General features: G+C 39.2%; 2 protein-coding genes across 5 annotated transcripts; one reads left to right on the top strand and one right to left on the bottom strand.

Moving 5' to 3' along the window:
* The first annotated feature begins 1058 nt into the window (after positions 1–1058).
* chrdl2 (chordin-like 2) lies at positions 1059–9224 on the top strand. Of its 2 annotated transcripts, none has more exons than XM_028031060.1 (11): positions 1059–1213; positions 1493–1605; positions 1692–1785; positions 1876–2021; positions 3119–3212; positions 3559–3632; positions 4386–4548; positions 4667–4861; positions 4963–5136; positions 5565–5657; positions 6572–9224. In XM_028031060.1, exons 1-11 carry the CDS (start codon positions 1147–1149, stop codon positions 6703–6705), a joined length of 1347 nt encoding a protein of 448 aa, XP_027886861.1. In that variant the 5' UTR covers positions 1059–1146; the 3' UTR covers positions 6706–9224. The 2 variants fall into 2 exon arrangements, with proteins under 2 accessions (XP_027886861.1, XP_027886862.1); XM_028031061.1 differs by having other exon boundaries at positions 1063–1213; positions 4667–4855.
* xrra1 (X-ray radiation resistance associated 1) lies at positions 8950–25653 on the bottom strand. 3 transcript variants are annotated; one of them, XM_028031056.1, is made up of 17 exons: positions 25500–25653; positions 25320–25420; positions 24085–24230; positions 23937–24008; positions 23782–23854; positions 23601–23698; positions 22911–23059; positions 20886–20990; positions 20699–20799; positions 19817–19938; positions 19653–19746; positions 19451–19569; positions 18547–18645; positions 18317–18446; positions 18075–18190; positions 17844–17949; positions 8950–17646 (listed from the first exon to the last, which is right to left on the bottom strand). In XM_028031056.1, exons 2-17 carry the CDS (start codon positions 25339–25341, stop codon positions 17501–17503), a joined length of 1698 nt encoding a protein of 565 aa, XP_027886857.1. In that variant the 5' UTR covers positions 25342–25420; positions 25500–25653; the 3' UTR covers positions 8950–17500. The 3 variants fall into 3 exon arrangements, with proteins under 3 accessions (XP_027886857.1, XP_027886859.1, XP_027886858.1); XM_028031058.1 differs by having other exon boundaries at positions 19475–19569; positions 25500–25652; XM_028031057.1 differs by having other exon boundaries at positions 25320–25404; positions 25500–25635.
* Between the last annotated feature and the right edge of the window lie 228 nt (positions 25654–25881).

Here is a 25881-nt window from a genome sequence, read left to right as displayed (position 1 = left end):
CACAACAACCTGATTCAGAAAACCTCACCTGCACACAGAGACCCCACTTTCAAGAATAAAAAGGGGAAATTGATCTTAGAGTTTTCGATTCCCAGACGACACATCGGCTTAAACATAAACAAATACGTGAAAACTGATTTATACTGACCTACATTATTATGGGGAATTTCTCTGATATACAGTCTGATATCAATTTTTATTTTTTTCTTGTTTGTAGTCGCAGAAATGCAAAGTAGGTGTCTGTGTATATGACATGAACTTTTTACTAAATAAAGGTACAAAAGAAAAGCCTTTTCTCTGCTTTTCCACATGTAGCATTGTTTAATGGTTTCAATAGATTTGAATTGAAATGAACTGAATCCCATTCTCTCCACATTGGAAATGAATCACGCATGCGCAAAGCTGCTTCACGTCAGATTTTCCTACCATTGCATGGATAGAAAGCTATGTACGGAAGAGGATTAGGGCCACTGGAATTTTTTTTTTTTAACTTTAATCTCAGAATTATGACTTTTTTCTCAGAATTCTAAAATTAAAGTTAGAATTATTTATTTTTTTCCAGTGGCCCTAATCCTCTTCCGTAGCTATGTCTATCTGTCTTTGCTAGTGCGCAGGTAGGACGTATCTGATGACTAAGCAGTACGTGACATAGCATCGACGTACGCATGCGCATTACCACAAGGTAGGACAGAATAATGGGTAGCACAGATAGAACACCTGTTCTTTTGGCTCCCAGTGTAACTCTTAGTTTGTCATCACCCGTCTCCTCATATTTTAGCTTAACTTGGCGAATATGAATGCTTTGTATGTTTTGAATGCTCAGAGCCCCAAACATTTGCGTTCAGAGCAACAAAATGGTAAGCAGTTCTTTATGTAAACATTGCTGCTTTCCATATTTGGACGTTGCCTGCACAATCCTGATGTTCACTCCACTGTCATCACAATTTGCCTCCTGAAGAAGGCGCCATAGAATAACCTAGACAAATATCCGATTTTCTTTTCCTTTTTTTTTTGTTCTTCCTCTAAATCTTTGTTTCACACAGTCCTGCAGTTTTTTGTTTTTTTTGTGTGTGTTTTTTTTACGTCTCACTGAAGCGCACATGTATTGCGCACCGAAGACTCGGTCACGCACATGTGGGGGAAAAAATGAAGCCTAAGTTTTTGTTCTTTTTCATCATGTGGTTTCCATCCGCGGAGCTGAAACCTCGGAGAGGTAGGAGCCGATTCTGTTGATGACCTTTTATCTTCTTATCCCGATCAGACGCGCGGAGGCTTTTAAAATGCCAGGAAAGAGACAAAAGTGGGGCTCCGCTCGGATCGTGTCGCAGCTCTGATCTGAGCCACACATATGGCGTTTTGTTAAACCTATTCTGTCATAAAAGTTTAACAATAATAATAATAATAATAAACAGTATTTGTATTAATTGCGAAAAAAATGTGACGAGGTTTCTGTTTTGAGGGAAAATGTCGGTGGTTTATTTGTGACACTCAGGCTCCGGAGTGGTTTGTACTTTTAAAGACAAAACCTACAGACCAGGAGACAGCTGGCACCCCTATCTGGAGCCTTTTGGATACATGTTCTGCATGCGCTGCGTCTGCACAGAGGTACTTTTCCCAAACCAGGGGGATTCAGTCCGTAAAGGACAGTGGGTGGATGAAGGGGCTTTTAAACATGTCACCTCTTCCCTCAGACAGGCCATGTGAAGTGTAACACAATCAAGTGTCCTGCGCTGACGTGTGAGAACCCCGCGACAGAGCCTCAGCGGTGCTGTCCAAGGTGCACAGGTATGCTCCGGGGCGTTGGCACCTCCGGGCGCCAGAGAGAAGCGCAATGACGGTGCGTGTGTGACGTGTCCTCCTCCTCCTCCTCCTCAGATGAGCCCAGGATTCCCGCAGGACTGAGGGCGCCAGTCAAAACCTGCAGCCACAACGGGACTGTCTATCAGCCAGGGGAGACCTTCACCACCCAGGGCCTCTTTTCATCCAGGCAGAGCAATCAGTGCGTCATGTGCACATGCTCAGTAAGTTCCACCCAAGTCTAGGAGAGTCATCAAGATTTTTTATATTTTTAATGTTCTGGTTAAAGGATATACATGTATAAAACAATAAAAAGTAATTACAGAGGAAAACATCCAGCAGCATGTTGGATGTTCAGGTCCCGGCAGGAAACTGGAGCTGAGTGGTTTAGTTGGATGAGGATGTTGCTCTGAATAGTAATAATTAATAATTGTGCACTGGTGATATGGTTTAAAACAATCATTTCTAAACATAATTTCCTTTTTTTTTTGCTCAGTGAACAAATGTATTCAATATAGAAGTTGTACTTTTTCCTCCTAATTTTAAGAATAAGATTTAGCTGCTGCAATAGAAGATTGATTAATTAATTTTTTTACCAGGTGTATCAACAAATAGATACGGCATTGTACAGTAAACCAAAAACTGCAAGTAAATGAGCTGTAAAATCCATTTTTGACATAAGAATTATCATACCGCTGGGATCTCTGCACTGCCATCATTTCTAGGTTATTTATCCTCAGGTGGTTAAAATGTAGAACGCGACATGAAACTGTGCAGAACAACTTTAATATTGCACACTGTTTCTTTTTATATGATCATAATTGTATTTTTTTTCCCTGCCATCTGTGCCCGCCATTGCTAATGCTGCGCTCTACAAGCGGAGGCACATTGTGGAATCGCATTAACAGCATGCAGAAGGTGAAAACATCTCACTGTAGTCGCGCTCGGTTGTGATCACCAGAGGACAAGCAGAGAAATGCAGCCAAAGCTGAACTCGATGTGGCGCTCTTCGCGAGGCCACCTGATGTGAGAAGTTAATGAATCTGAAAATGTGTAACCATAAACTCGGCACCAACAGTTTCAAGTCATATTTTTTTTGTACAACAGAGAAATTGTGTCACATTTCCTCCATCTGTTGGATTTCTCAATTGCAGTTTTGTTTTTGCCATAACCAAATTCAACATAGATCACGTTTCTTTTGTTTTATGCAATATACTTTATATAACTAAATAAAAAAATCAGGTTATGATGATTATTTCAAAGTTGGAAACTTTGGTGATGATTCTGTTTTCCTTTCTTTTCTTTTCGTTTCTCTTCACAGAATGGAAATATCTTCTGTGCTCTGAAAACATGCCAACCTGTCACCTGTTCTTCACCAGCTTCTCTCCCAGATACCTGCTGTTTGGTGTGTAAAGGTAGCCAAACTCCTCCAGTCGGATTAAAAAATTCACATTTCTTTTTGTTTTCATCTTTAAAAACATGTAAGTGTAACATTAAGGAAGGATTATAATTCTGTAACATGTCTGATCTACACTGATTGTAAAAGGCAAGTTCATTGGTATTGAAAAATAAACTGGCATTGAACTAAAGGAGTGCATCATATTAGAAACTAGAGAAAAGCTGCACTATATGGTAAAAATGAATCATGCAACTGCTACAAAGCATACACGGAAAAAAAAAATACTTGGAATGAACCAGCAGGAATAAAAGATATTTCAGTCTGAATGTCGTTTCAAACTTAAATTGCTTTTTCCTTCTCAGACCACAGCAGCAGCAGCGGCGGCGGCGGCGCATCGTCCGCCGAGGATGGAACCCATCAGCTGAACAGAGGCGTCGTATGTATCGTATCTTAGACTTTTTCACATTTTAATCGTCTTACTAACAAATACATCATGTAGGTTAGATAGGCCAACACAAAAGAAATGGATGAATTGTGAAGTGGAAGGAAAGTGAAACATGAGACCCCTGTTGCTTTCATAGAGGAGCTGAGAATCTGTCACACCGACGAGAACTGCACTGGGGTATCAGACTTAAGGCGGCTGAATATATACACATCATATTTTTCATTTATAAAATACATTTTAATGTCACTTTCCTTCTGCTGCACAATTATGCTCTACTTTGTGTTTTTCTATCTCATAAGATGATCTAAAAATACAAAAAGGTAAATAGTTGTAACATGATAACATATAAAAAGCTGGAACTATAAATGGAATGAAAGATGCAATTTAATAAAAAGAGCATTTAGTTCCTGACGAGGATCCTCTGTGTTTTTATCAATTTCTACTCTTTAGATTATTTTTTGAGGTACTGGGTTTGATCCAGAGATTAAAGGCAAAGATTTCCATTTTTCCCCCTTCAGCTTCCACAAACCGTTTGGCCACAGCGACTACCCTTACTGGCAACTTTTCTTCCTTTTAAAGTAGCTGGAAAAGATGTGAGCATTTCAGACGTCGGCAGCCAGCTTTTTATGATTTAGGACATGATGTGACGCTCCCGCAGCTATCAGTCAGAGGGGAGAAAAGCAAGCTGAGCCAACAGCTGAATTAATGACCAACTGTTTTTCATTATGTCTGTATTCACAACAGAGGCATTCAGTCGACCAGTGTTCTGGAGAGCAGAGCAGGGTGAGGTCGGACCGTGCCACCAGGACGAAGGTCTCTGCCAGGGCTCTGAGCCTCAGCAGGCTCAACCTCAGAGGGGCCTCGGAGACCACGGTGAGGATTTTGCTGCAGAGGAAACACCAACAAGGTGAGGCTTTTATGCGCAAACATAAAGATAGTATGTGGCCGTTTGAATTTATTGGCACGTTCCTCACACGTTTACGATTGTTCCCGTATGCGCTTCACATGTTTCCTATTTGCCTCAGTGTGTTTATACAACGGCAAGACGTACTCTCATGGAGACATGTGGCATCCAGTTTTGGGGAAGGTCCTGGAATGCATCGTTTGCACTTGCATCGATGGCCTCCAAGACTGCAAGCGCATCACGTGTCCGAGCCAGTATCCGTGCCAGCATCCAATAAAATTGGCGGGTAAATGCTGCAAGACTTGTCCAGGTAAAAGTACATGTGACTCACAGGCACGACGGGGTGATTACACTGAGAACCATGAAAACATTTTATCCTTTCAACCTCTTTCCCTGTGTTTTTTATTTCCTCTGCAGAGAGAAAAGCTGAAATGAACCAGACAGAGTGCTATCTTGGGTATAAAAACAACCTTTTGGTGTATAAAGTAGAACCAGCCTTGAAAGTTGATTCTCCCAACACGGTTAGAATCATCGCTGCTGAAAGACAAAGCACTGCTGAGATTGAAGTGCAAGCCTGGAACACAGCAGAAGGTATTGTGGGCTAGAAAAAAAAAATACTTTTAAAAAATATGTCTGCGAAAGTCAGAAGATAGGATTGTATTAAACTGTGTTTGTTCAAAGATTTTGTTTTCACTTGACAGAAAAAGTGTAGTAAAGAACTGTCGATACGAATGTTGTGGAAAAACATATTTGCTTCTAAGTTTATTCTCTTGTTACTTTTTGTGATCAAGTTAACTATTTCAGATTAAGCTCATTTTAATGTCAGGGAACCTGAATAAATTCAAAAAGTAGTTTTCAAGTGACGATTTCATCAAAAGGAAGGGGAAATGCATAAAAATCAACTTGAGGGACGAATGAAATGAATAAATAAATGAAATAATAATCGTCATACATTTTGTTTTTGCTGAAGTTTGTTTGACAACCTGAAAAGTTTAAACATGGCAAATGTCCTCGTCTAGGTATTTTACAAATAATGGAGATTGGCGACGTTCAAAGGAAAGACATCACAGATCATCCAGAAAATTACACTCTTCTTACCGCTCTCAATGAAGGTTTGTGTTCTTCTGTTTTTATTCATGTTTTCAAACACATTCATGATGCAATTATGATGGTAAACTATCTGGAAGGTCACTCTCCATCTACTGTCAAAATATTTAATATATAAATGTTCAAGGTTGTTACATTTTAATTATCATTCAATGGCTTGCAGACAACTGTCTAAAGTTATCGCATGCTTTGTCGTGCATGAAAAGAATACAAATCCTAATGCTGTTTTAGTTTGGTTGACATTCAATGTCGTCCACTTCTAGATATAAATGATAAAAACAGTTCACATTTTATTACAGCAGCATATTTTTCACTAATAATTATAGGTTGGAATAAGAATCCAACCTAAAATTTGAGTATGCCCGTCAAGAATATATCAAAGTAATTACTGGTACATTTATCAGTAATTACTGATAATTACTGATTATCAGTAATTACTGTGTGAAGAACTGTACACAAACAGTTCTTCACATCTTCTGTAACACTTCAGATACAAATCATGCGCTTTTCCTGGGTTGCTCCCAAATAACCAGTTAGCATGTAGATGCTGACTAGATGAGAAGAGGAGCCGAAAACCAAAACCAGAAATCCTGACACAGAAAAGCAAAGCGCTTCAGCATTTGATTTTTACAACGAGGTCCAGCTGATCTGGATTAATGAGCAAATCCACCCACAAAAGACTGGAAGAATGGACTCACATCTTTTAAGAATATCCTCTTGTTTGTGTTTTGACAACAACAGAAAGGAAAAGAATCTAGAAACCAATTAGTGGATTATCACGTTATGAGACTATATAAAATCTCTCTGTTTACTTGCTTTATGAGTCCTATAGGTATTTTTGACACATGTTGCTCAGTTTCTGTTTTTCTTATTTAAGTAAATTTAAATGGTTTTTTTTGTTTGTTTGTTTGTTTTTCAGACACGTGGAAAAAATTTAAAGCGTTGGGAGAAAACCTGAGCAGAGCTTCTCAGACCACCATTTGTGGAAACGGCATTCGGGAAATAGTGACGTTCTTGAATCCAAAGCAAACTGAAGGCCTGTGTTCACCATAGCAACCACTCGTGATATCAGTATTCACACTCAATTGTATATCAAAAGACATATGTTATTCATACAAGCTGCACTTGTTTTTTTTATTTTATTTTATTTATGAAAGTGAACTTTCTTACTCTTGAAGTTTTTTATGCATCTTTGCCATTTTTGTTTGGTATCTTCAAACAGTGATGATGTTGACATCCGTCTTGGTTGTTTACGATTCTTGTAATAAATCTAAACATTATTAGACTTGATAAATTAGGCTTAAAGCTAAGAATATGATGACGATAGACATATTGCACTAGCTGTAAACACCTGTTGCTCATTACATTATGACCAACAACAGGTAAAATGGAAAATGCCGCTTTGCAGTTGCACCTGGCAGTGAGTTTATTAATAACACAGGATATTAGAATAGGGATAGCAGGAATGCTAACATTGTGTACTTAACGTTGGATGTGTCGGAAGAGAAAAAACACGTAATTATAAGAATTGAGGCGATTTTGACAGACGACAGATCATGACGGCTGGACAATCGGGTCGTAACATGTCCACAGTGGCAGCTCTGGTGTGATGACTGGTCCCAGATATTGGTGTTAGGGCCGTTAGCACCACCAGTAGGGGGCTACACATTTTCTGGCCTCAATTCTCCCAAGACCAGGACCACTGGCAATACTCGGGCCACTAAAAGATAACTTGATTAGCGTGTCATCAAATCTAGAGGACCGTAAAGTGCTACAGACTACCTTCAGTCATTCATCCATTCACATGCTGATGGCGGCAAGCTACTGGGTAGTAGCCACATCTACCCTGGGGCATAGCGACAGAGGCCAGGCTACTGGACCCTCTAACCACCATCAGCAGGCCAGGCAGCCATTGTGTTCAAGGACATAATGACAGAATTAAACCAGCAACCCACCAATTGAGGGATGATCTACCATCCGTTGCCACTATCCTCCCTTTTACTTTCACCCTTTCATGTTCATTACTGTCCACAACATCTCTGTTTTCTCTTTCCGTCAGTGGTATTTCTCAGATTTCTCATTTTGGATTGCAAAGTTTTCTTCTTCTGCATCTTTTCTTCTTACTCCACCATCATAATCTCTGGCTGGTTAGCCATCTCCTGTCTCAGACTTATTATTCTCAGCTACTCTTGTTGGTGTTTCCCATTTTGACAGCAAAACCTTCAGCCCAGACTTAGCACTTAGTGCACAAGTGTTCTTGTGCACTATTTCAGCCTCTTGGTAATGACATCCCATGTTTACTTTTCTGGTCAGAAGTCTGTTATGTCGTTGACCGTTTCAGTCTCTTCACAGCCAAACTCTCTGTTCCTGTCTAGTGCGGTAGAACCTGATTTTTATTACTCCTCTGCTGCCATGAGTTTTGCCTTTGTGTTTTCCTTCAGCCATTGGTAGCACTTTGTAGGTAAAAATCATCATGATTCCACTTGGAGCTACTCTTGCATATTGAGATTTTCTTGCCAGAGACATTTAGCAGTTCCTCTTTTGGGGCCATATTTAAGGATCTTTGATGTGTCATCCTGCCTGATGCTCATTAGTCGCTCCTTTAGCTTAGCATACACTCTCAGGACTAAAGGTAAAACCCTGCTAGCGCAATGAAAGAAGGTTCCCTGTCTAACTTTATATCCATTCTGGAGCTTGAGCAATTTAATCGGAGGAGTGTTATTCTGTTCACATTACCAGTACGCTGGTAGAAACCAGCTCCTTGTTCTATGTGTTGCTTCATTCAGAGGTTCTGGACCCTCAGCTAATGAGAAGTGATTGCTTGCTGGACGTCCATGCTTTTTGCATTTACTCGGATTATCTGATATTGGGATCCATTTGGGTGATCTGAAACTTTTAGACAAAAGTAAAGCCAGAAGGAATCTGTAAAGAGGGAAATCACATTTTGCCCTTATCAGACGCCATCAATTAGGATTCCCTTTGAAAGATTTCTGGATATGCCTCTGGTTTAGAGGAGTAATGAATCACTTATGTTGTACCTGACTTGTGCAAGTTGTAGCCTGTTACATTATTTTTGTAGCAATAACATTTTGAGAGGAATTTTGCTTCAGCAAACAATTTGAACAATTTTTTTGATGTGTATTTTTGCATTTAACTTTAAAGAAGGCACAATTTGTTCTGCATGTGAACAAGGTTGTTATTCATCACTTGTAAATATTAGCCAAGGTTTTGTCACATTATTTATAGTATACCGGTTTCTGGCTGTGCGTATTTGTGTGTTGAATGTTTTATTTTTTATTTTTTCATGAAGTAGCTTTTATGTGTAGCTTTCAAAAAGTACAAAACTGTGTGAAGGGTTGTAAGAGAACCCTCCCTCTGATGTTAAAACCGCTTTTATGTAGCAGAAAGATTTGGGTTATTTTTAAACCCTGCCGGCTTTCACACGTCTTCAGTAATTATATTGTTTGCTGTGGGGCGATATATCTGAACGTACTTTGTACTTCACGCAGCTATTTCGAACTATACAGTGTTGCCTAATATTTTACACCATTAAAAACCAGCGTTTGACTGCTCATGGCTGTTTCTTGTATGTTCCCCTTGGAAGTATGTGCTTCAAACAAGATGTGCCCTCCTGCTCAGAGCTGTGTTTAACAAAGAGTCGCTGATTCATCACAGACCTGCACACTGCCTGCTGCAGCACAAAGGATCCAGCAGCACTATCGCCTCAAGGTTTCTATTAAGCAAAGCTCTTTAGATCTGTATAAGCCGTGTTCTTGGTAGAGATGGAATATTTTTGGTGGCATCGAGTTGAAACATTCAAGAGAGGCACAGTTGCTAGATCATTGGCATGAGTGTTATATTAACTTTGCCTTATTACTCATTTATTTGAACAGTTCTTTTGCCCAGGGTGAAGCCATTATACAGAAAATGGCTTCAGTGATTTTCAAACCAAAAGATTTAAATTTATCGTGATTGTTTTTTTGTTGTTTTTTTTCTAAACCAAACAGGGATTTTGAACTAAAACAACACACATACTTGTGGGCAGGTCTCTGAGAAGCTAGCAACACAAAGTCTTCAGAAATGAAAACCACACAGAAGTTAAAACATCAGATGAAATTTTAAGCCGAGAAAAGATCGGAGCCGACAAAACAAGCTGGCGGGAGATTGTCAAAGCAAGATAACCTTGAATAAAACAGTCACAGCATTTACACACACAGACAAAATGAAATAACTTTCCTCCATTGTTATTTTGGTTTGAAAGCATACATCAAAACAGAACCACAAAGCCATGGTAAATAATTCCTTGAGTTATCGCAATAAAGTGAGCAAGAATGGATAATTTACATTATGAACCATTAAAAAATTATTTTTACATTAAAACTTTGGCTGAAGAAAAGACAAATATGCATAAGGAATTGCATTACTGAGTCAACAAAAATGTCTATGAAAAGAAAATGCGCATTTATTAAAGAAGATCGTATCTTTAAACCAGTCATGTAAAAGCGCTCCCATCCTGTAATGTTTGCAAACAAATACAAATGTGGACTAATAAATGGAATAAGATGTCAATAAAAAAAAAAAACATTCAGAGGATTATTAGAGAGTTTAAAATATTCCCCACGAAACTAAGGTCATGATTTCATTTAGATCCGTCTTTGCTGGCTTGTTTGAAAAGTCTTCCTTTGGTGTAAAGTTTTGTTTTGCACCACAGAAGCCTTTATCGCCTTTATTTCGGGGGTTAATAACTGTTCTGTCGTATCTGCCCCCTCAAGGGGTATCAGTTTTGATTCAACATAAACCAACCGAAGCGATTCTTTTTTGATCATGTCGATGTCCTAACCTTTAAATACCATTCCTGTGAAGTGAACTGTTGGCACCAGAGGCGGATCTCTGCTCGGCCGCTCTGTGTGCCGTCTTTCTGCAGCCCCTGCTTGATCAACAGGTGTCAGTTTATAACTGCGGTTCCCATGACTCAGTCACCATGCAACTGCAGATCCAGTCGACTGAGCGGGCTCTTCAGAAAAACCTTGCTTCCCTTCTGTGTGAACTTTCGACATGCTCTCCCCGTCTCTCCCTCCCTCCACTCGCCCTCCTCCCTTCTAGACAATGACCCACTGTGTTTATTTCACACTTTGCATCAGACAGTTCTGTCCAGCTCTCACCGAAGGCATGGACCAATATTTTGAAAATGACGCACTTCCCCTCCACGGCTTCATTATGTTCACAAAAAAAAAGAGCTTTCATATTATCTTGTGCTTGCTCTCTGACCCAGCTGATTGCAGCCATTTCTCCTCCTCGCTGCCCAGAGAGAAGAAGAAATGGCCGAAAACTGTGAGAACAAAACAAAACAACTTACAACTTACGCTGAGAGTACTAAACTCTTAGCTTTTGTGAAAAGATCAGCATTTCTGAAGTGAGGTTCCTCATGAGCAGTCAAATACTATCTTTGCATCGACATTTTGCATAAATTCAGCCGATGCTGGAGGCTGAAGATGATTGCAAGACAAGATAACTTTACATCCAGTCTCTTAAAACAACTCCAGTTTCATCTCCTCAGTAAGGTAAATTATTATAAGTTGCTAGAAATCACAGAATAATGTCATAACCTAAGTTGCATCAGTAGCTGTCTCCTGATTGTAGTAGGCGCTATATGGGAGATGATTAATCTAGTTGGAGTGACAATAGGTGAGTCAAAAATTGTCTAAATATTTTTGGAACTGCAAGTGAAATTTCTTTATTGTGCGTTTAGTTTTTTAGTTCAGTCATCATGAGTCTGGTTGGATTTTTAATGGTCCACTTAGGACTCAGCAAAACAAATCAAAATGAATCATGACAACTTAATTGAACCTAACCCGAGACTATAAAAATGACCTGATTTATTTTAGAAGACTGATTTATTTTGGACAAAGATATTTCTTTTCTCTGTACTTTCTTCATTTCTCTGTTAAACACTTTTCTATGCCAGTACTTTTATACGTTAACTATGTGAAAAGGAATGATCTCACATGTCTTGCTGCTGTTTTAGCTTCAGCCTCTGAAACCAAATATTGTGAATTCATTGCAAAAGAAGACACCAAGAGAGCGATCTACCGCAGGTAAAAAAAAAAAGTTCAAACCTTTAAAACTTTTTACCCAAACTCACTTCTAAACTTCTGAACAATTCCCTTAATAAAAATCCATTTATTTAGTTTTTAATCAGACCAGCTTGACTCGGTTTGCATGGATGGAGGCATCAGACAGGTTGTGGTCAGTAGGCAAGTTTTGTAATATTCCAAGGTTTCACAAAGTTATGGTCACAAAACTATGAAAATGTTATATCATACTGTTTAAATAAAGTTTAAATAAATATACAGGGGGTGACTGTATAGAGCAGGGGTGTCAAACTCCAGTCCTGCTGTATAGAGATTAAAGTGATGCTCTGTACATGTGTTTCCGCAAACTGTTGCTCCACTTTACAAAAGAAGACAGATGTGGGTCTTTGTAAATACACAAATACTCATGATGTGGAACATAAAGTAATGCCACCCACCACTTTTATTTTGGCAATAATACTCTGAAAGTAAAGTTGACAGTCTAAGCAGCATGTCTGTTAAGCAGCAGCTGTCAGCTTGTCTTTCTTATCCATCTAATTTCACTTATGTAAAAACCTCACTCCTTTAAGTGTCAATTTCCAGCGCATCCTTTCCCATCAAGGTAAATAATGTGCAAATTTGTTTTGTTATCTGTCGTTTTTGCAGAAAATCCCTCCAGTTGGCATTCCGTGAATGTTTGAATAAGTCCTGTGGGCCAATTCAGCTATGCATGCTTAGTCTTGGCTCGGGCAAATAAAACAGCCGGGGGCAGTCAGTGGGTATAAATCACACACTCCGTGTATGAGTTCCTCACCCTGTTCACCCAGATCCAGAGAGAAAAAGCAGAAAATGTTCGACTCGAGGCGACACATTTCTGCTTGTATTGTAAAAGTCATACTTTTGTTTTTGCATGCGAAGTCGAAGGCGAGACAATCAGAGGGCGTCACGCAGAGCGAGGAAAAGATCACGTTCCTTACTCCTCTACCTCTCCTTGTTTTTGCAGCAATCAAAATCTTGCAAACAAATTTCAGCTCAAGTTGTTCCTTGCCAGTATTTGAGAGGCACTGAAGCACTTAAATCAAGCGGGCAGTCTTTTGATTCCAAGAGGGCCAAATTGTGTTAAGTTAATTGAGTCTGATAGATGTGTTTGCTTTCATGGCTGATAAAGGTGCTCAGCAGAACCCCTGAGTTTATACTTCATCAAAATACTTCCGAAATCTATCGAGCAGATTGTTTCCCCCCTCAGTTCTTATCCACTCGCTAATTGAGCTGGCTCTGATCATTTTTAGCTGACTGTTGGAGTCTTTCCAGGAAATCGTGCACAATAGCAGGGCACATATTTAAGACATTTCAGCCTTCCTCTCCTCACACAGGATGAGAGGCTGAATTGCGATGAACAGCTTCACAGTTCTGGCCTACGTTTCATAAAAGGCCCCATTCAGAGAGTCCGAAGCCTTTCCAGCATCGACACGATAAGTGTGTTACAGTTCAATTGTCTCTCAAAAGACATAATGAGTAGGTCCAGCCTGTGGTGAACTCATTTGGCACTTTTAGTAATGAGGAGTGTTGATGAGGTATTTGAGCCTTTTCTCCCCGGAGCCAAATTTGATGTCTGAGCCTCTGCTGGGTTCTTCTGAAAGCTACTGGCTCTCAATCTGAGACTCAGACCCAAACATTTTTTCAATCTTGATTGCTGCGGCAACTGCAGTTAAACTGTCCCATGTTCACACACGTGTAACACGGATTTAAAAAAAATGAAAATACATTTAAAGATGTGCCTTCCTGAAGCACAGACCACCGTTGCTTTTCTAAACCTTGTTCCTGTTGTTTTTTGCTCTTGGATGGAGTTTCCAGTTCCCCTGCCAGATTTTTTTATATCACAAAGAAGCACGGGTAAAAATGTGTTTCCAGTTATTAACTTGTCTCATCATATCTTCGTGCTAAAAGAAAGAGGGGAAGAGAAAGTTCAGCAGAGGTCTGTTTGTTTTGATGTAGCATCCACTGCAGTCTGACTGAGCTTGACCTGGTTTGCACAAAAAATAATATATATATATATAAATCGTCTCTTCATACTGAGACTTTAAAACCCAAAGGACTGGCAGTTGTAATTAGTGGTGGTTTTCCAATCAGTAGCTGCCAAGGGCGGCTTATAAAAAATGAAGAGATGCATGAACCCCAGATGAAAAACTGTATCAGTCAGTTGTTTCCAAACTTGAATTTTTATCGGTTTAGTGGCTGCAGTCAGAGGACTGTTGGTATCCCTGTTTGTTGTTCTCATTTCCTTATTTTAATTGGTTATTTGGAAGGATTGGATCAGCCAAGATTCCCTTAATGCAAAATAAAATAAAATAAATCTCCAAAGCACCATAATTTGCAAATAAAATAAAAACTTTGAAAAATAACTTGCCTTCCACTTCACTCTTCAGCCTTTCAGTTGGTATCTCATTTAAAATCTCTCCAATTCTACATTAAAAAGGTTTTTTCTTATAGCACATCTAAAATCAACAAAGTTGACCAAAGTGATTTAGAGCGTAGATAAATTCAACCAGCAACATGTATCATGCAAGATAAAAATAATTTTAAAAAGTGTAATATGACAATGTGTAAACAAGTAAAGTTAAACAAAAAGCCAAGTTAAAAAAGTGAGTTTTAAAGAGGGACATAAAAAACTTTATGGACTTCACCACAAAACCATCATCCCCTGTGTGGTTTAATTTAAACGATGGCTCCATTAGGTGGCCTGGTTTTCAAATACAATGACTTCAGTTTTGTTTTATTCACTTTAGAGACTTTAGTGGAACAGAAACACCCCCCGTTGTTTCTGGCATGGCAACAAAATAAAAACCTTGTAACTTATAAGCTGAAAATGTTCCAAGATGTATGAATAGCTTCATGTGACATGCATGCAGTCAGAAACAGTTTAGTTTTGTAAATAAATTTCGAGATGAGGCCTAATGGAAAGCTGCAGTGCAGGGCGAAGAGTTTTAAAAGCATCATAAAGTCGTCGGCCTTTGTTCCGCTTTTAAAGATTCACTGTTCAAAGCTTTCTCTTTTCTCAACCAAAAAGCGGTATTTTAATCTTCAGATTTTTGTTCATATAGGCAACGCAGGAACATTAATGGAAAAATCCCTCAAGGTGGCAAACAAACCAGTCGCAAACTGAAACAATGTGCATTTTCCTTTATTACATCACGACACTAAATCCCATCCATCCGAGAGTTCGCTGCATGATGGGAATATAATGTCACTGTGGCAATTAAGTAGCTTAAATTTCATTTGCAAAAATACACAAATAAGGTAATAGATTCAACTTCAGGAGTGAAATATGTGAAATTTCATCTTATGCTTCTTATAAAAAAACCCCCACATACTTCCAAACATTTCCAAAGGGTCAATTTTGTTCAGCATGATTGGAGTTTCATATGTTCTCATCTGGTACTTTTAATGGGTTTAGTCTTCTAGCTGAAAGTGCTGCAGTGAAAACGATAACTAATGCTTAGGATTATTTGGAGGATCATCTTGTGCTTTGAAATGATCCTCTTAGCATAGACACATTCTTTTATAATTCATTCTTATTAGATTCTCAAAGATAATTTTTCTCAGGTTTTCTGCCTTAAACCCACCTTTAAAAAAAAAAAAGGAAAATGGAAATGTGTCTGTTTTGGACTGAACACAATAGACATCAACTGGTTCATCTTACCGTGTTTGCAGGAAGTTTAAAAACCACCTGATGTGGGTCATAATGAGCAAATAAAGGAGGTTTTGTGTCTTGGCACGTCATTTTAATGTGCACAAGTGGGTCAATTTAATTCCTGGAAGGTTGCTGGAGTGTTTTGTATGTTTGAGGCGAGGAGCGCGCTCGCAAAATAAAACCATTTGTAGAACCGATCACTGGCCAGAACTGAGGAGCTCATAAACGTGTACAACAAACTCTTGCACAAGAGAACTGCAGAGTGTAAGACGCAGCTTTCACACAAGAATTAAAGCGGTACATTCTTCATTATTATCACTTTTAGAGCAACAGCTTGTTTGTCTTGTAGATTGTGTTATGAGCTGGACTCACTGTGTGGGGGGATAAATGCATCTTGTTTGTGAACATTTTCTCAAATGGCTTTTTCTTGAGTGGTTTTAGAATCAAAATGTTGAAATAAATGAGCAAACGCACATATTTTTTTAAAAATGGGATCTCCTGTGGACAGGAGTGCCGGGTGTCTGCGGCTTGGTGATGCTGGGAGTTTTGTTCACTCTCCTCATTCACAGTAAATTGACCAATAAATGAGCTCAAGCCGCAGGAGAGCGATTATGCCCCTCTCCCTGCCTATTAATCAACCTTCTTAGGTTAAAACATGTCATCAAAGTCCAAATAAATCTTCTTTTTATTCCCAGAATCAGAGGCACAAACGCTGCTGACTGAGAGGTTTTCATCAGCTTTCATTTTTTAGTTTGACTCATCCTCAATAAACAGTTTACAGCTGAGAATTTGAAACATTTGTCCTTATTATGTCCCTCTTTTATTTCAGGACAATAGTAACTTTAAATAAATCATTTTATATATATATTTACTAACCTGTTAGACTTTGTGCTTCAGTTAGTTTTTTAGTTTTGAGTAAAAACATAATTCAAGCTTTTGGTCGCATGAATTTCATTGACAACTTATGAGACTTTTCCAAATTGAGATTGATGCACCTGATTGGTGGATGGACACTTTGTGTTTACAGCTCATTTATTATTCATTACAAACAGGAGGAGATAAATATTTATACATTCAATATAAATATGAATGTAAACATGCAAAACTCCCCACTTGAAATATCCTGACGCTTAAAGCTGATTCATCCCGCTGAGGCTGGATGTGCATTCCACATCTGCAAGCTGCTCAGAAGACAAATAATGGAAATCATATGAGCCGTGAAATCAAACAAGCGAACGAACGGCGCGAGCAGAACACGACTGGAAATTTAAGATAGCTGCAATCAGTGGCTGCTGTAATACGATGCATGAGGTTTTGGTTTTTGTAGTCGCAAGGCGTCTTTGTTAATTTTCCAGAACCCAAAGTGGGATTGTTTCGGTAATGTGGATCATAAATCATACTGAGCTGCGCAGAGGTCTGTTCAAAGTCTCGAGCACTTCCAGTTCCAAAGTGCTTGTGCTCCGTCCTGATAACACGGGTTGTAAATAATTAGGTTAGAGGATAATATACAACCAACAAGACATTTTAATCATAACAGATACCAGATTAGAATCAACTTGAATGAGTCCGCAGACCTCGAAGGAAGGCCTTTTCCGTTTACCATGATTCGTTTCCTTGAGGCAGAAAAATACATCAAAGCTTACAAATGTTGCTCACACTGCAAGTAATAAAAAGTAACTCTCGCCAAAATAAGTTCTGCTTGATGCCTATAATGCATATTTAGAAGACTAACTGCGATCACAGATGTGGCGCAGGCAGCTGCCCCGAACCGTCAGAAAAAGACAGCTTAAGATAAATACATTTTCTGCAGATGAAGTCACAACTGCAGGCACATTTTCTCTACAGCTCAACCTGAACTGTCTGGATGCCATCTATGGTTTTCTCTTCCATATCGTTCTCAGGGTCTCTGTTAACTGAGCAGAATCTACTTGTTGTTAAATGAAGCATAAGTAAAAGCTCAACATGTCTTGTTGTCTGTGATGTGGGATTGATTTCACTGCACTCCACTCACAGTAACAGCATCAGGGTCCAGATCTGGTCAAAACTAATAATAATAAAAAAAGCTCCTGCATAAGAAAAGCGTGTATTAATGTGGATGTTCACACTGAAATCTGGCTTCTTGTTCCATTGTGTTGTCATGGACCATCCTGTGTGTTTTCTTCAACTCCCTCAGCAGAAACAGAGCTTCCCTGTGGTCCTTACTGTTTGCTGCTCTGTTGTGAATAACACTGCCTGCCCAGAAAAGACACAATGATAATAATGTGAGATCGAATTGGGTAAGTTATTTCTGCCACTGTATGCCAAAAATTTTTTTTTACACTTCTTCCAGTAAGGCAGAAAGTACGTCTTATTGGCAAGAGGCGGTTGTGTGAATGTTAAACGGCAACGGACGCTAAAATATGTCGAGAACTCAGAAGACACTTGCATACCTAAGGAAACAACTTTTGCTGCTCTATTGTCTTTCATTTCCTTGAGTAACTCCTCAACCCTTTGGATCGGCTGCTTTATTGGTCTCAGAGGTGGCAGCTCCTCTATCTGCTCCCAGAACAAACAGAAGAAGGGAACAGCACATTGGTTTTTTTTTTTTTTTTTTTTTTTACAGCCTGGAAGCATTGATGTGCATGTGAAAAGCTTAAAAGAAAAGAAAAGGAAAATCAAACCCTCTTTTTCATTTCGCTGTATGGCGTCTGGATGCTATCAAGTCTGGGTTTGGAGTCTCTGTAGATGTTCAGATTCCTTAGTGTTTGATCCAGCATCTGAACAGCTGTTTGAATTCCTGTTGAGAGGAAAAGAGCAAAAGGCACATAGCGATTCCCTCCGGGATGGATGTATGGTCAGAGTTTTGTTTTCTCAGGATATTACACAGCTGCAGAGAGAGAGAACCATATCTATCGCTGCGCACCGATGCAGGGAAATGGTTTTACATCCATTATCATGTCGTAGCGTACGGGTCGTCCCGGACAGGCTCTGTTTTGTGCAGATGCGTTCTGATTCGATGAAGAAGCCAGCTGAAGCTCAGCTTCATCTTCTGTCTGTGAACATAGCAGGAAAACGTGTGAAGGGGGAGTCATCTGACATAACCCACTGGGAGCTTAAGAATTTGAAATCTTAAAACAGTAAATATGCACAAACCTGAGTAATGAAGAAGCGTTTTGCGTTTTCCCGACTTTTGCCTTTACTCTTGTCCTCGGGTCGTATTGTTCTCAGATCACTTTTTGTTCTTTTCTTGTCCTGAAAGAGACTCACACACGTTGAATCCGACTTAAATGGCATCTTTGACGGCTTCAGTGGGGGGGGAAAAAAAAATCAATCAATCATTATGCATCTACTGCTCATAGTCCGTAAACTCAAACATGTCTCAGCCATTAACCACAGCATGGCTTACTCAGTTTTAATATGATCGTTCAGCAAATATTGTGAAGTGGAGGGAAATTGAAACATGATTTTAAAACATCTTGAGAAATAAGGACAAAGACACAAAGTACCAGCAACAGCTGAATTCAGGTTTACAGGATTGTTGAGTACAAAACATAACTGATGGGAAGATGAGTGGATTTAATTTAGGCAATGGAAGAAGTTAGAGAAACGTTAGAGGCTGCAAAAAACTTCAGTTTGGGCCAAAGTTTTAATGCCAAGCAGGACAACAAACCCTGGAAGAAAAACTGTTGCAAAACTCGAGATGAGAAGAACGGACAAAGGTTCTGGCTATAGATATATAAAGTTGGGAGAGACGGTGTTATTTCAGCAACAGTTGTCTGTGAAGTACAAACTTAAGTGGGCTGCACACAAATACATGCCGCACTTTTCAGATGTTTATTTGAACTTCATTTTCAATAAAATGCATTGAAATGCTGGGTTGTAACATGATAAAAGTAAAAAAACCCCCCAAAACTTAAAGTGATATGTAAACCTCAGCAATTCTTCTCATGTTTGAATTTTGGAGTTTGCGTGTAGAGAAATAAAATCTCTCATTTGGTCACTCTGTCTTCATGAGTCCAAATATTCAACGTTCCTGTCAATGCAGAACACACCCCACCTTCCATGCTGGATAGACACACACCTTCAGGGGAGGTTGTAGAAAATCTTCATCCTTCTCTCTCTTTATCTTTATTCCAAGCTTGTCTTGAAGGAAATAAGTCAGTAAAGCCGTTTCTCCTGGGTTCAGACAAAAACACGAAAATGAATTTGAGCAATCCAGCAACCGCCTTCGACAACTATCTGGCACAATGCAGAAATACCTCTCCTCTGTGTGGTTAGAGGATTGCAGTGGATATGTAATTCACAGAGCTTTGGGAAAAGAGCAGCAGGAACCACAGCTTCCTCTGAGGCGATCTGACGGCAGAACGCTGATGAGACGTGACCGACGACCACAGACGGTTTGAAACACAGACGCGTCGCTCACCTGGTTGTCGGCCAGATTGAGGCACTGGAGCTCAGGCAGTAACACACTGGAACACCTGTCCTCCCTGAGCACGTGAAGGATCTCCATAATCTCAATGTGGTGGTCGATTTTAGACTCGATGTCTAAAAAGGGAGACATCGTGAGATATTCCTGGTTTATTTATTTTAATGATACAGCGCCATCCACACTTGTGTTTTGTTGTTTGTGTGTGATTGACTGATGATGTGCCCAACGTGAGCTCCACTGCTATTTCAAAACAGCTCGAGACATGTTGCAATACCTATAAAATAACTTTTGGGCATTTTTGTCATTTGTTTGTTACATAGTTAAGTTATGGATTGAGTAACCCATAACTTAACTACACTCTGGCTGTGGTTGCCAGAATTTTACCGCATAAATGTGGTAAACTTCTGGCAACCACAGCTGCCGGTATTTTACCGTAAATTAGAGACTTTTTTTTTATTTATTCATTTTTTTACAGTGTAATGATGCAAAACTCTCTGGTTTCCTGGGGTAAGCAACACAAAGGTCCTTCCCTAATAAGCACTCTCCAAAATGTGAAAGACAAGAGAACTTGCCATTGATCTTCACAGGTGAGGAAGTGTCTACTACAAATTAGCTACAACGTAAAAACAAACAAACAAACAAAAAACTAGATGAAGGATTGTGTTTATCTTCCTCACAGTCATAGAGTTTTGCATCATTACACTGTAAAAAAATGAATAAATAAAAAAAAAGTCTCTAATTTACGGTAAAATACCGGCAGCTGTGGTTGCCAGAATTTTACCACATTTATGCGGTAAAATGATGATGATGATGATGATAATAATGGAGGTAAAAGTCAATCTCCTAATCTCACGGATTGAGAACTGCACTGTTTACCTTCCTCTTCGCCTTCCCTCAAAGCGGGTTTTGAACTCTCCATCACTTCCTTACAAGGTATTTCTGTGATATGGTTGCCCTCTAGGTTTAGGTGCTTCAGCCTGTGCACAATGTACACCAACATTAGTAGATGATAAGAGGAGTTTGCATTAGGTATAAAATAACAAACACTGAACCGCATAAAGACCTCTTCAGGTTCCTGAGGTTGTAGAAGACGCTAGAGGTCAGGCTGTTGTAGTTAAGCATCAGGACTTCAAGAGCCTCAAACTGTTTGGCTCCCTCTTCAGACAGCCTGCAAGCACAAAAACAAAAAAAGACAATGTTTACAATTTGTTTCAATTATAAGATTTATTTATGCCCACACTAACAATAAACAGTAAATTTAAATAATGTAGGCAAGAAGGTTGGTAATTCCAGCTCTGAGAAGTTTTAAAGTGTATCAGAGTAGATCAGGCATGTCCAAAGTCCGGCCCGGGGGCCAATCACGGCCCGCGGTCAGATTTCATACGGCCCGCAGCTTTGGTCTTATAATGTATTATTTATGGCCCGCCTGCACTGTGAAACAGAATAAATAAATCATAAAACTTGAAACTGTAATTCCTCCTTTCACCAAATGGTGGCAGCACCACTTTAATACTATCAGTCTGCCTCCATGCAGCGAACCGCTCTCCACTCATTTCTGCCATGGCCACTGCAAAGAAAACGAGGAAAGTTTACAGTGAGGGCCGCCGCCTTCAAGAGAGATGGGAATTACAATACTTCTTTTCTGAAAATCAAGGCAATTGTGCTTGTCTAATTTGTGAGACGGTTGCCTTGTTTAAGGATTTCAACGTAAAAGGACACTACCAGACTAAACATGCTAACACATACAACAAGCTAACAGGAAGTGACCGTGCTGAAAAAGTGAAGCAGCTCCAAGCTGCACTGGCATCACAACAGCGATTCTTCACGAGGGCCTGTGAGTCAAAAGAAAATACCACCAAAGCAGCTACGAAGTTAATGTTAATAGCTAAACATGGCAAACCTTTTACTGAAGATACATTTATCAAAACTGTGTTATGAAAATGGTGGAGAACATTTTGCCCTGAGAAGAAGCAAGAATTTGAGAAAAATGTTTGCCTGGCAGTAACAGTGTAGCACTGAGAGTTGAGGACATGAAACTGAGTGTTTTGAACGGCAACGTCTGTCACTATCAGCAGTGAAGAGCCAAAAGAACATTTATGCACTTGGATTTATGGCACTTATTTTTATTAAACTCTTGAGTAAGATTTGGTTATGAACCTGTAGATATAGTAAATGACGAGCAAAATTCACTTGTTTTAAGATTTAATAATAACAGACAACTTTGCATTACTTATAACTCCTGTTTAAAATGTTCTTGAGGCAAAGATATTTTTAAACTCATGTAAATTTAAGGTATTTCATACAGTTTGTTCAATGTTATCTGACTCTCCAGATATGAAAGAAAGGCAGAATTTGGGTTTTTAGAGTTGTTCTCATTTGCCTGAGTGGCTTATATTTGTTTTTTTTTGTCATTTGAAAAATAAAGATAATTGTGACAATGAAAATTGTGTATTTGCATGAAACTTTTGTAGTTAAAAAATGTCCAGGGCGTGCCGTGGTGGCGTAGGGCGACCCGTATTTGGAGGCCTTGAGTCCTCGACGCGGCCGTCGCAGGTTCGATTCCCGGACCCGATGACATTTGCCGCATGTCTTCCCCCCTCTCCTTCCCTGTTTCCTGTCAGCCTGCTGTCACATAAGGGACACTAGAGCCCACAAAAGACCCCCTGGAGGGGTAAAAAAAAAAAAATCAAAAAATGTCCGAACAAACTATTGGCCCCCGGGCATCTTCACTTGATCAAATCTGGCCCTCTTTGCAAAAAGTTTGGACACCCCTGGAGTAGATGGTTTGAAATAGAAATAGAAATTTGGTGCACTTGCACGCCACCTTTTGGTCGGATTTAAAACTACTTCAGAGTTTGTGGCCAATATACTCGTATGTTCAGTGTGTGGGGTTGAACTGGCAAGAAATATACTGCTGGAGTGGATTTATGTTTAGATTTATGGCATAAAAGGATGTCAGTGTTGACAGAATAACATGCTGCAGAGCAGTCAGCAAAAAACAGCACATTCATCACGTGTTCAGCCAATCAAGTTTAAACAGAAACATTTAAATATTATAAATAGCCTATTTTGTCTCTGATGTTCTTACATGTCAGACTGGTCGCTGTGTGAGGGACCAAAGTTGGGAGGAAGACAGCTGAGCTGATTTCCGGTCAGATGAAGAGTTTTGAGACGTGGAAACTGACCGAAGTTTAGTAAAACCTCTGCTTGTAAGTTGTTGAAGGACAAATTTAAGACCTGTGAGAATTAAAGCACATTGCATTAGGAATATTCACATCCTAAAACCTTCTCAGTTTGTCTCTTTAAAACCACAATCTTCGATCTATGTCGTTTTTTTTTTTTTTTAGTATTTCCTTACCAGCTTTGTCTGTGTAGACACTGAATTGTGTCAAAAAAAAATAGCTCAAACTCTGAGCTATTTTCAGACGAGAATCTGAAAAGCATTTTTTACTTATCAAGATCCTCAATTAAATTTAGTTTTGGACTTTGACTAGGTCTGTTGAAAAAAGGCACCTGCACAGGATGATGCTGTCATTTTTCACTTTATTCAGGGTTGTGTGTAGTCGATTTTTCACCACACGTAGCATTTTGCATATAGGTAAAAAAAAAATTGCCATTATGCACAAATTCATGTGCATCTATCACCCATAACCCTATTACAATAAATTGGAGCTTGTGGTTGTATAATACAAAACATGAAGAAGTTGAAATGACTTGAATACTTTTACAATCAATGGTTATTTTTCACATCCCTAGATTGTATTTAAAGCGATCTTACCTCTAAATGAGGGAAGTCAGCAACATCAAAATCCATGTTTTTGATTCTATTCATAGTCAGATCGAGTTCTCTCAAAGACGTGAAGCTGCTGAATGATCCTGCAGAGGACGACCGGGTTTTAGGCGGCGAATAGAAAAGGAAGAAAATCTACCTGAAGACGAATCAGTGTGAAATGAATCACCTAAAGAGAGGAAGTTATCACTTGCATCAATGCAGGTTACATTTACGAAGGCCTTCAGCTCTTCTGGCTCGACCTGCGTGAGTTCAGGAGATTATTTAGTCATCGTCACTAACAGAAGATCAAATGCAAAGTGTAAAAAAAAAAAAAAATCTTACAGAAGTCAGATTTCGCTCTGTGATGTCGACGGAGTAGAGGTGGGACGGCTTATCTACACAGTGTAACTGGAGCTGGACATGCAGATAAATAACTAACTACGGTCAGTACAGCGATTTTAAATTACAGTGACATGCTGCTGTTTCTCACCAATAAGCGTCCATCTAATGTGGTCTGAGCTGGAGCCCCACCGTCCTTGTTTACGCCTTTCGTAGGAGTCGTTTTCGTCCATTTCTGCACGCTCTTGTCCTTCTGCTGCTTTGGTTTTCTGTGTGTGATAACCCTAAAACCAGCCTCTGCAAGTTGGAGAAAAAAAAAAAGAACTTAGATGCAGACATTTTTTTTATTTTCAAAAATTTCAATAAACACAGTAAAATTAGCTTTTTTATAATGAGACCCGATAACATACAGTACTTGAGTAACTCTGAACACCCTCTTATTCTTCCAAACATCAAAATATTTTTGTTGACCCTTTAGAAATGACTGAGAAACATTTTCTTATCCAGGCTGGTGGATGTTTTACTGACAGAAGTCCTACACTGCTAGAAATAATAAAATAGTTGTTTATATTAGTTGACAGAGATAACCTGAGTAAATACAAAAAGCAGCTAATCATTATAATGGCTACCATCTGCTTTTTGTGAAAATTGGTAACAAGTGTTTTAATTTTGCTGAGGAGGATGTTTGGTCCAAGAGATTGTTTAAAATGAGCCACACTTGATCTTGACTTTGACTAAGCCAAACCAAAGCTTTCACTTTGGGTTCTGTTAACCATTAAGTGGTCAATTTCCTGCTGTACGTCACATCATCGTTCTGCTACATAGTCCCTTCAACACATAATTGTGCTTAAGTTTAAGGTCATTTCAATCAAATAGGCAACTTGTTCAGGCCGTGCCATTAGTATTTTCTCAAAGTTCTTAGGGATCAACATCAAGATGTTTTTTGGAAATATGTGACAGGCTTTTGTGTGGTTTGTATTGGTGGTTTTTGTCTTGAAACTCTCCCATATATACAATTTCCCCCAGTCTCTTTCTTATTGTTGAATCACAACCATTCAACAATTGCATATTGTTCTGGGTTCTTTATTTTAACCTTCTGGACGGGTCACTGTTACACCCTTGCTAAAACCTCAGACATGACTTTGTAACCTTTTCCTCACTGAAAGATGTCAGATTTTGTCTTTAGATAATGTGTTGTTTTTTAAGATCTTTTAAGCCTAATGAATGCTTTCCTTCTTGCTCCAAGGAAACACCCAACTGCACCACTGTGCAATCACACAACATTGCTATTTTCTCATTTGCTTATTTGACAGAATGTGTGACGCACACTCCGGTCGTCATAGCAGTTTTTAAAATAAATGAAAAAAAAAATCTCCTTGTTTTCACCTTTCCTATTAATCTTCTTCATCTTTTTCTGTACGTTCTTGTTCTTCTGTTGCTCTGGTCTTCTGTGATCCTGTCCTTGTTTTTCCTGTTTTCTTAGCAAACTGCAGAGTCATGTAACCATAAAATCACAAACATTGTGTTGCTTTCGAGCAGTTAATCAATATGCCTTAATTACCTTACCTTCTTTCCTTCCTTTTTGTGGTCTCTTAGCTGTAGAAAATGTATTAGGTAAAGTCTTCCCGTTTTCCTGTCGTCAAACAACTTTTTACGCCTGTTTTTTAAGGATACCAGATGTTTCGGTACAGCTTATGCTGAGTAGTGTAGCGCTCTGTATCCTAGCAACAGACTGAAAAGGGAGAGTGTGTCCTCTCATCCAGCAGGTGGCGGTAGCAAAAGAGGTTTACATGCGGAAGAAGGACTCGTCAAAGAGTAGCTGAATCTTTAAGATATTACCCTGCCACATCAATGTGACGGAAAGCGAGTATATACGGCAATATTTGATAAGTAAATATGAAATTTATTTCCTCGTTGCTGTTTTTTTCCCCCAACCAGGTGGCTTCAA

Source organism: Xiphophorus couchianus, chromosome 11 (assembly GCF_001444195.1).
Source record: "Xiphophorus couchianus chromosome 11, X_couchianus-1.0, whole genome shotgun sequence".
NCBI lineage: Eukaryota > Metazoa > Chordata > Actinopteri > Cyprinodontiformes > Poeciliidae > Xiphophorus > Xiphophorus couchianus.
The sequence above is the reverse complement of the archived record's forward strand: the minus strand, read 5'-3'. Positions and strand labels throughout refer to the sequence as shown.

What these genes read in the sequence shown, in the direction of transcription:
- xrra1 (XM_028031056.1), bottom strand. Translation starts at nt 25,341, where the DNA reads ATGAAGAAGATTAATAGGAAAG. An exon ending in TCTAACCACACAGAGGAGAG is followed by an intron (nt 19,570 to 19,652) that starts GTATTTCTGCAT and finishes GTCTGAACCCAG; the next exon opens with GAGAAACGGCTTTACTGACT. An exon ending in AGCAAAAGTTGTTTCCTTAG is followed by an intron (nt 17,647 to 17,843) that starts GTATGCAAGTGT and finishes TTTTCTGGGCAG; the next exon opens with GCAGTGTTATTCACAACAGA.
- chrdl2 (XM_028031060.1), top strand. Translation starts at nt 1,147, where the DNA reads ATGAAGCCTAAGTTTTTGTTCTTTTTCATCATGTGGTTTCCATCCGCG. An exon ending in CTGCTGTTTGGTGTGTAAAG is followed by an intron (nt 3,213 to 3,558) that starts GTAGCCAAACTC and finishes TTTCCTTCTCAG; the next exon opens with ACCACAGCAGCAGCAGCGGC. An exon ending in CAAGACTTGTCCAGGTAAAA is followed by an intron (nt 4,862 to 4,962) that starts GTACATGTGACT and finishes TTTCCTCTGCAG; the next exon opens with AGAGAAAAGCTGAAATGAAC.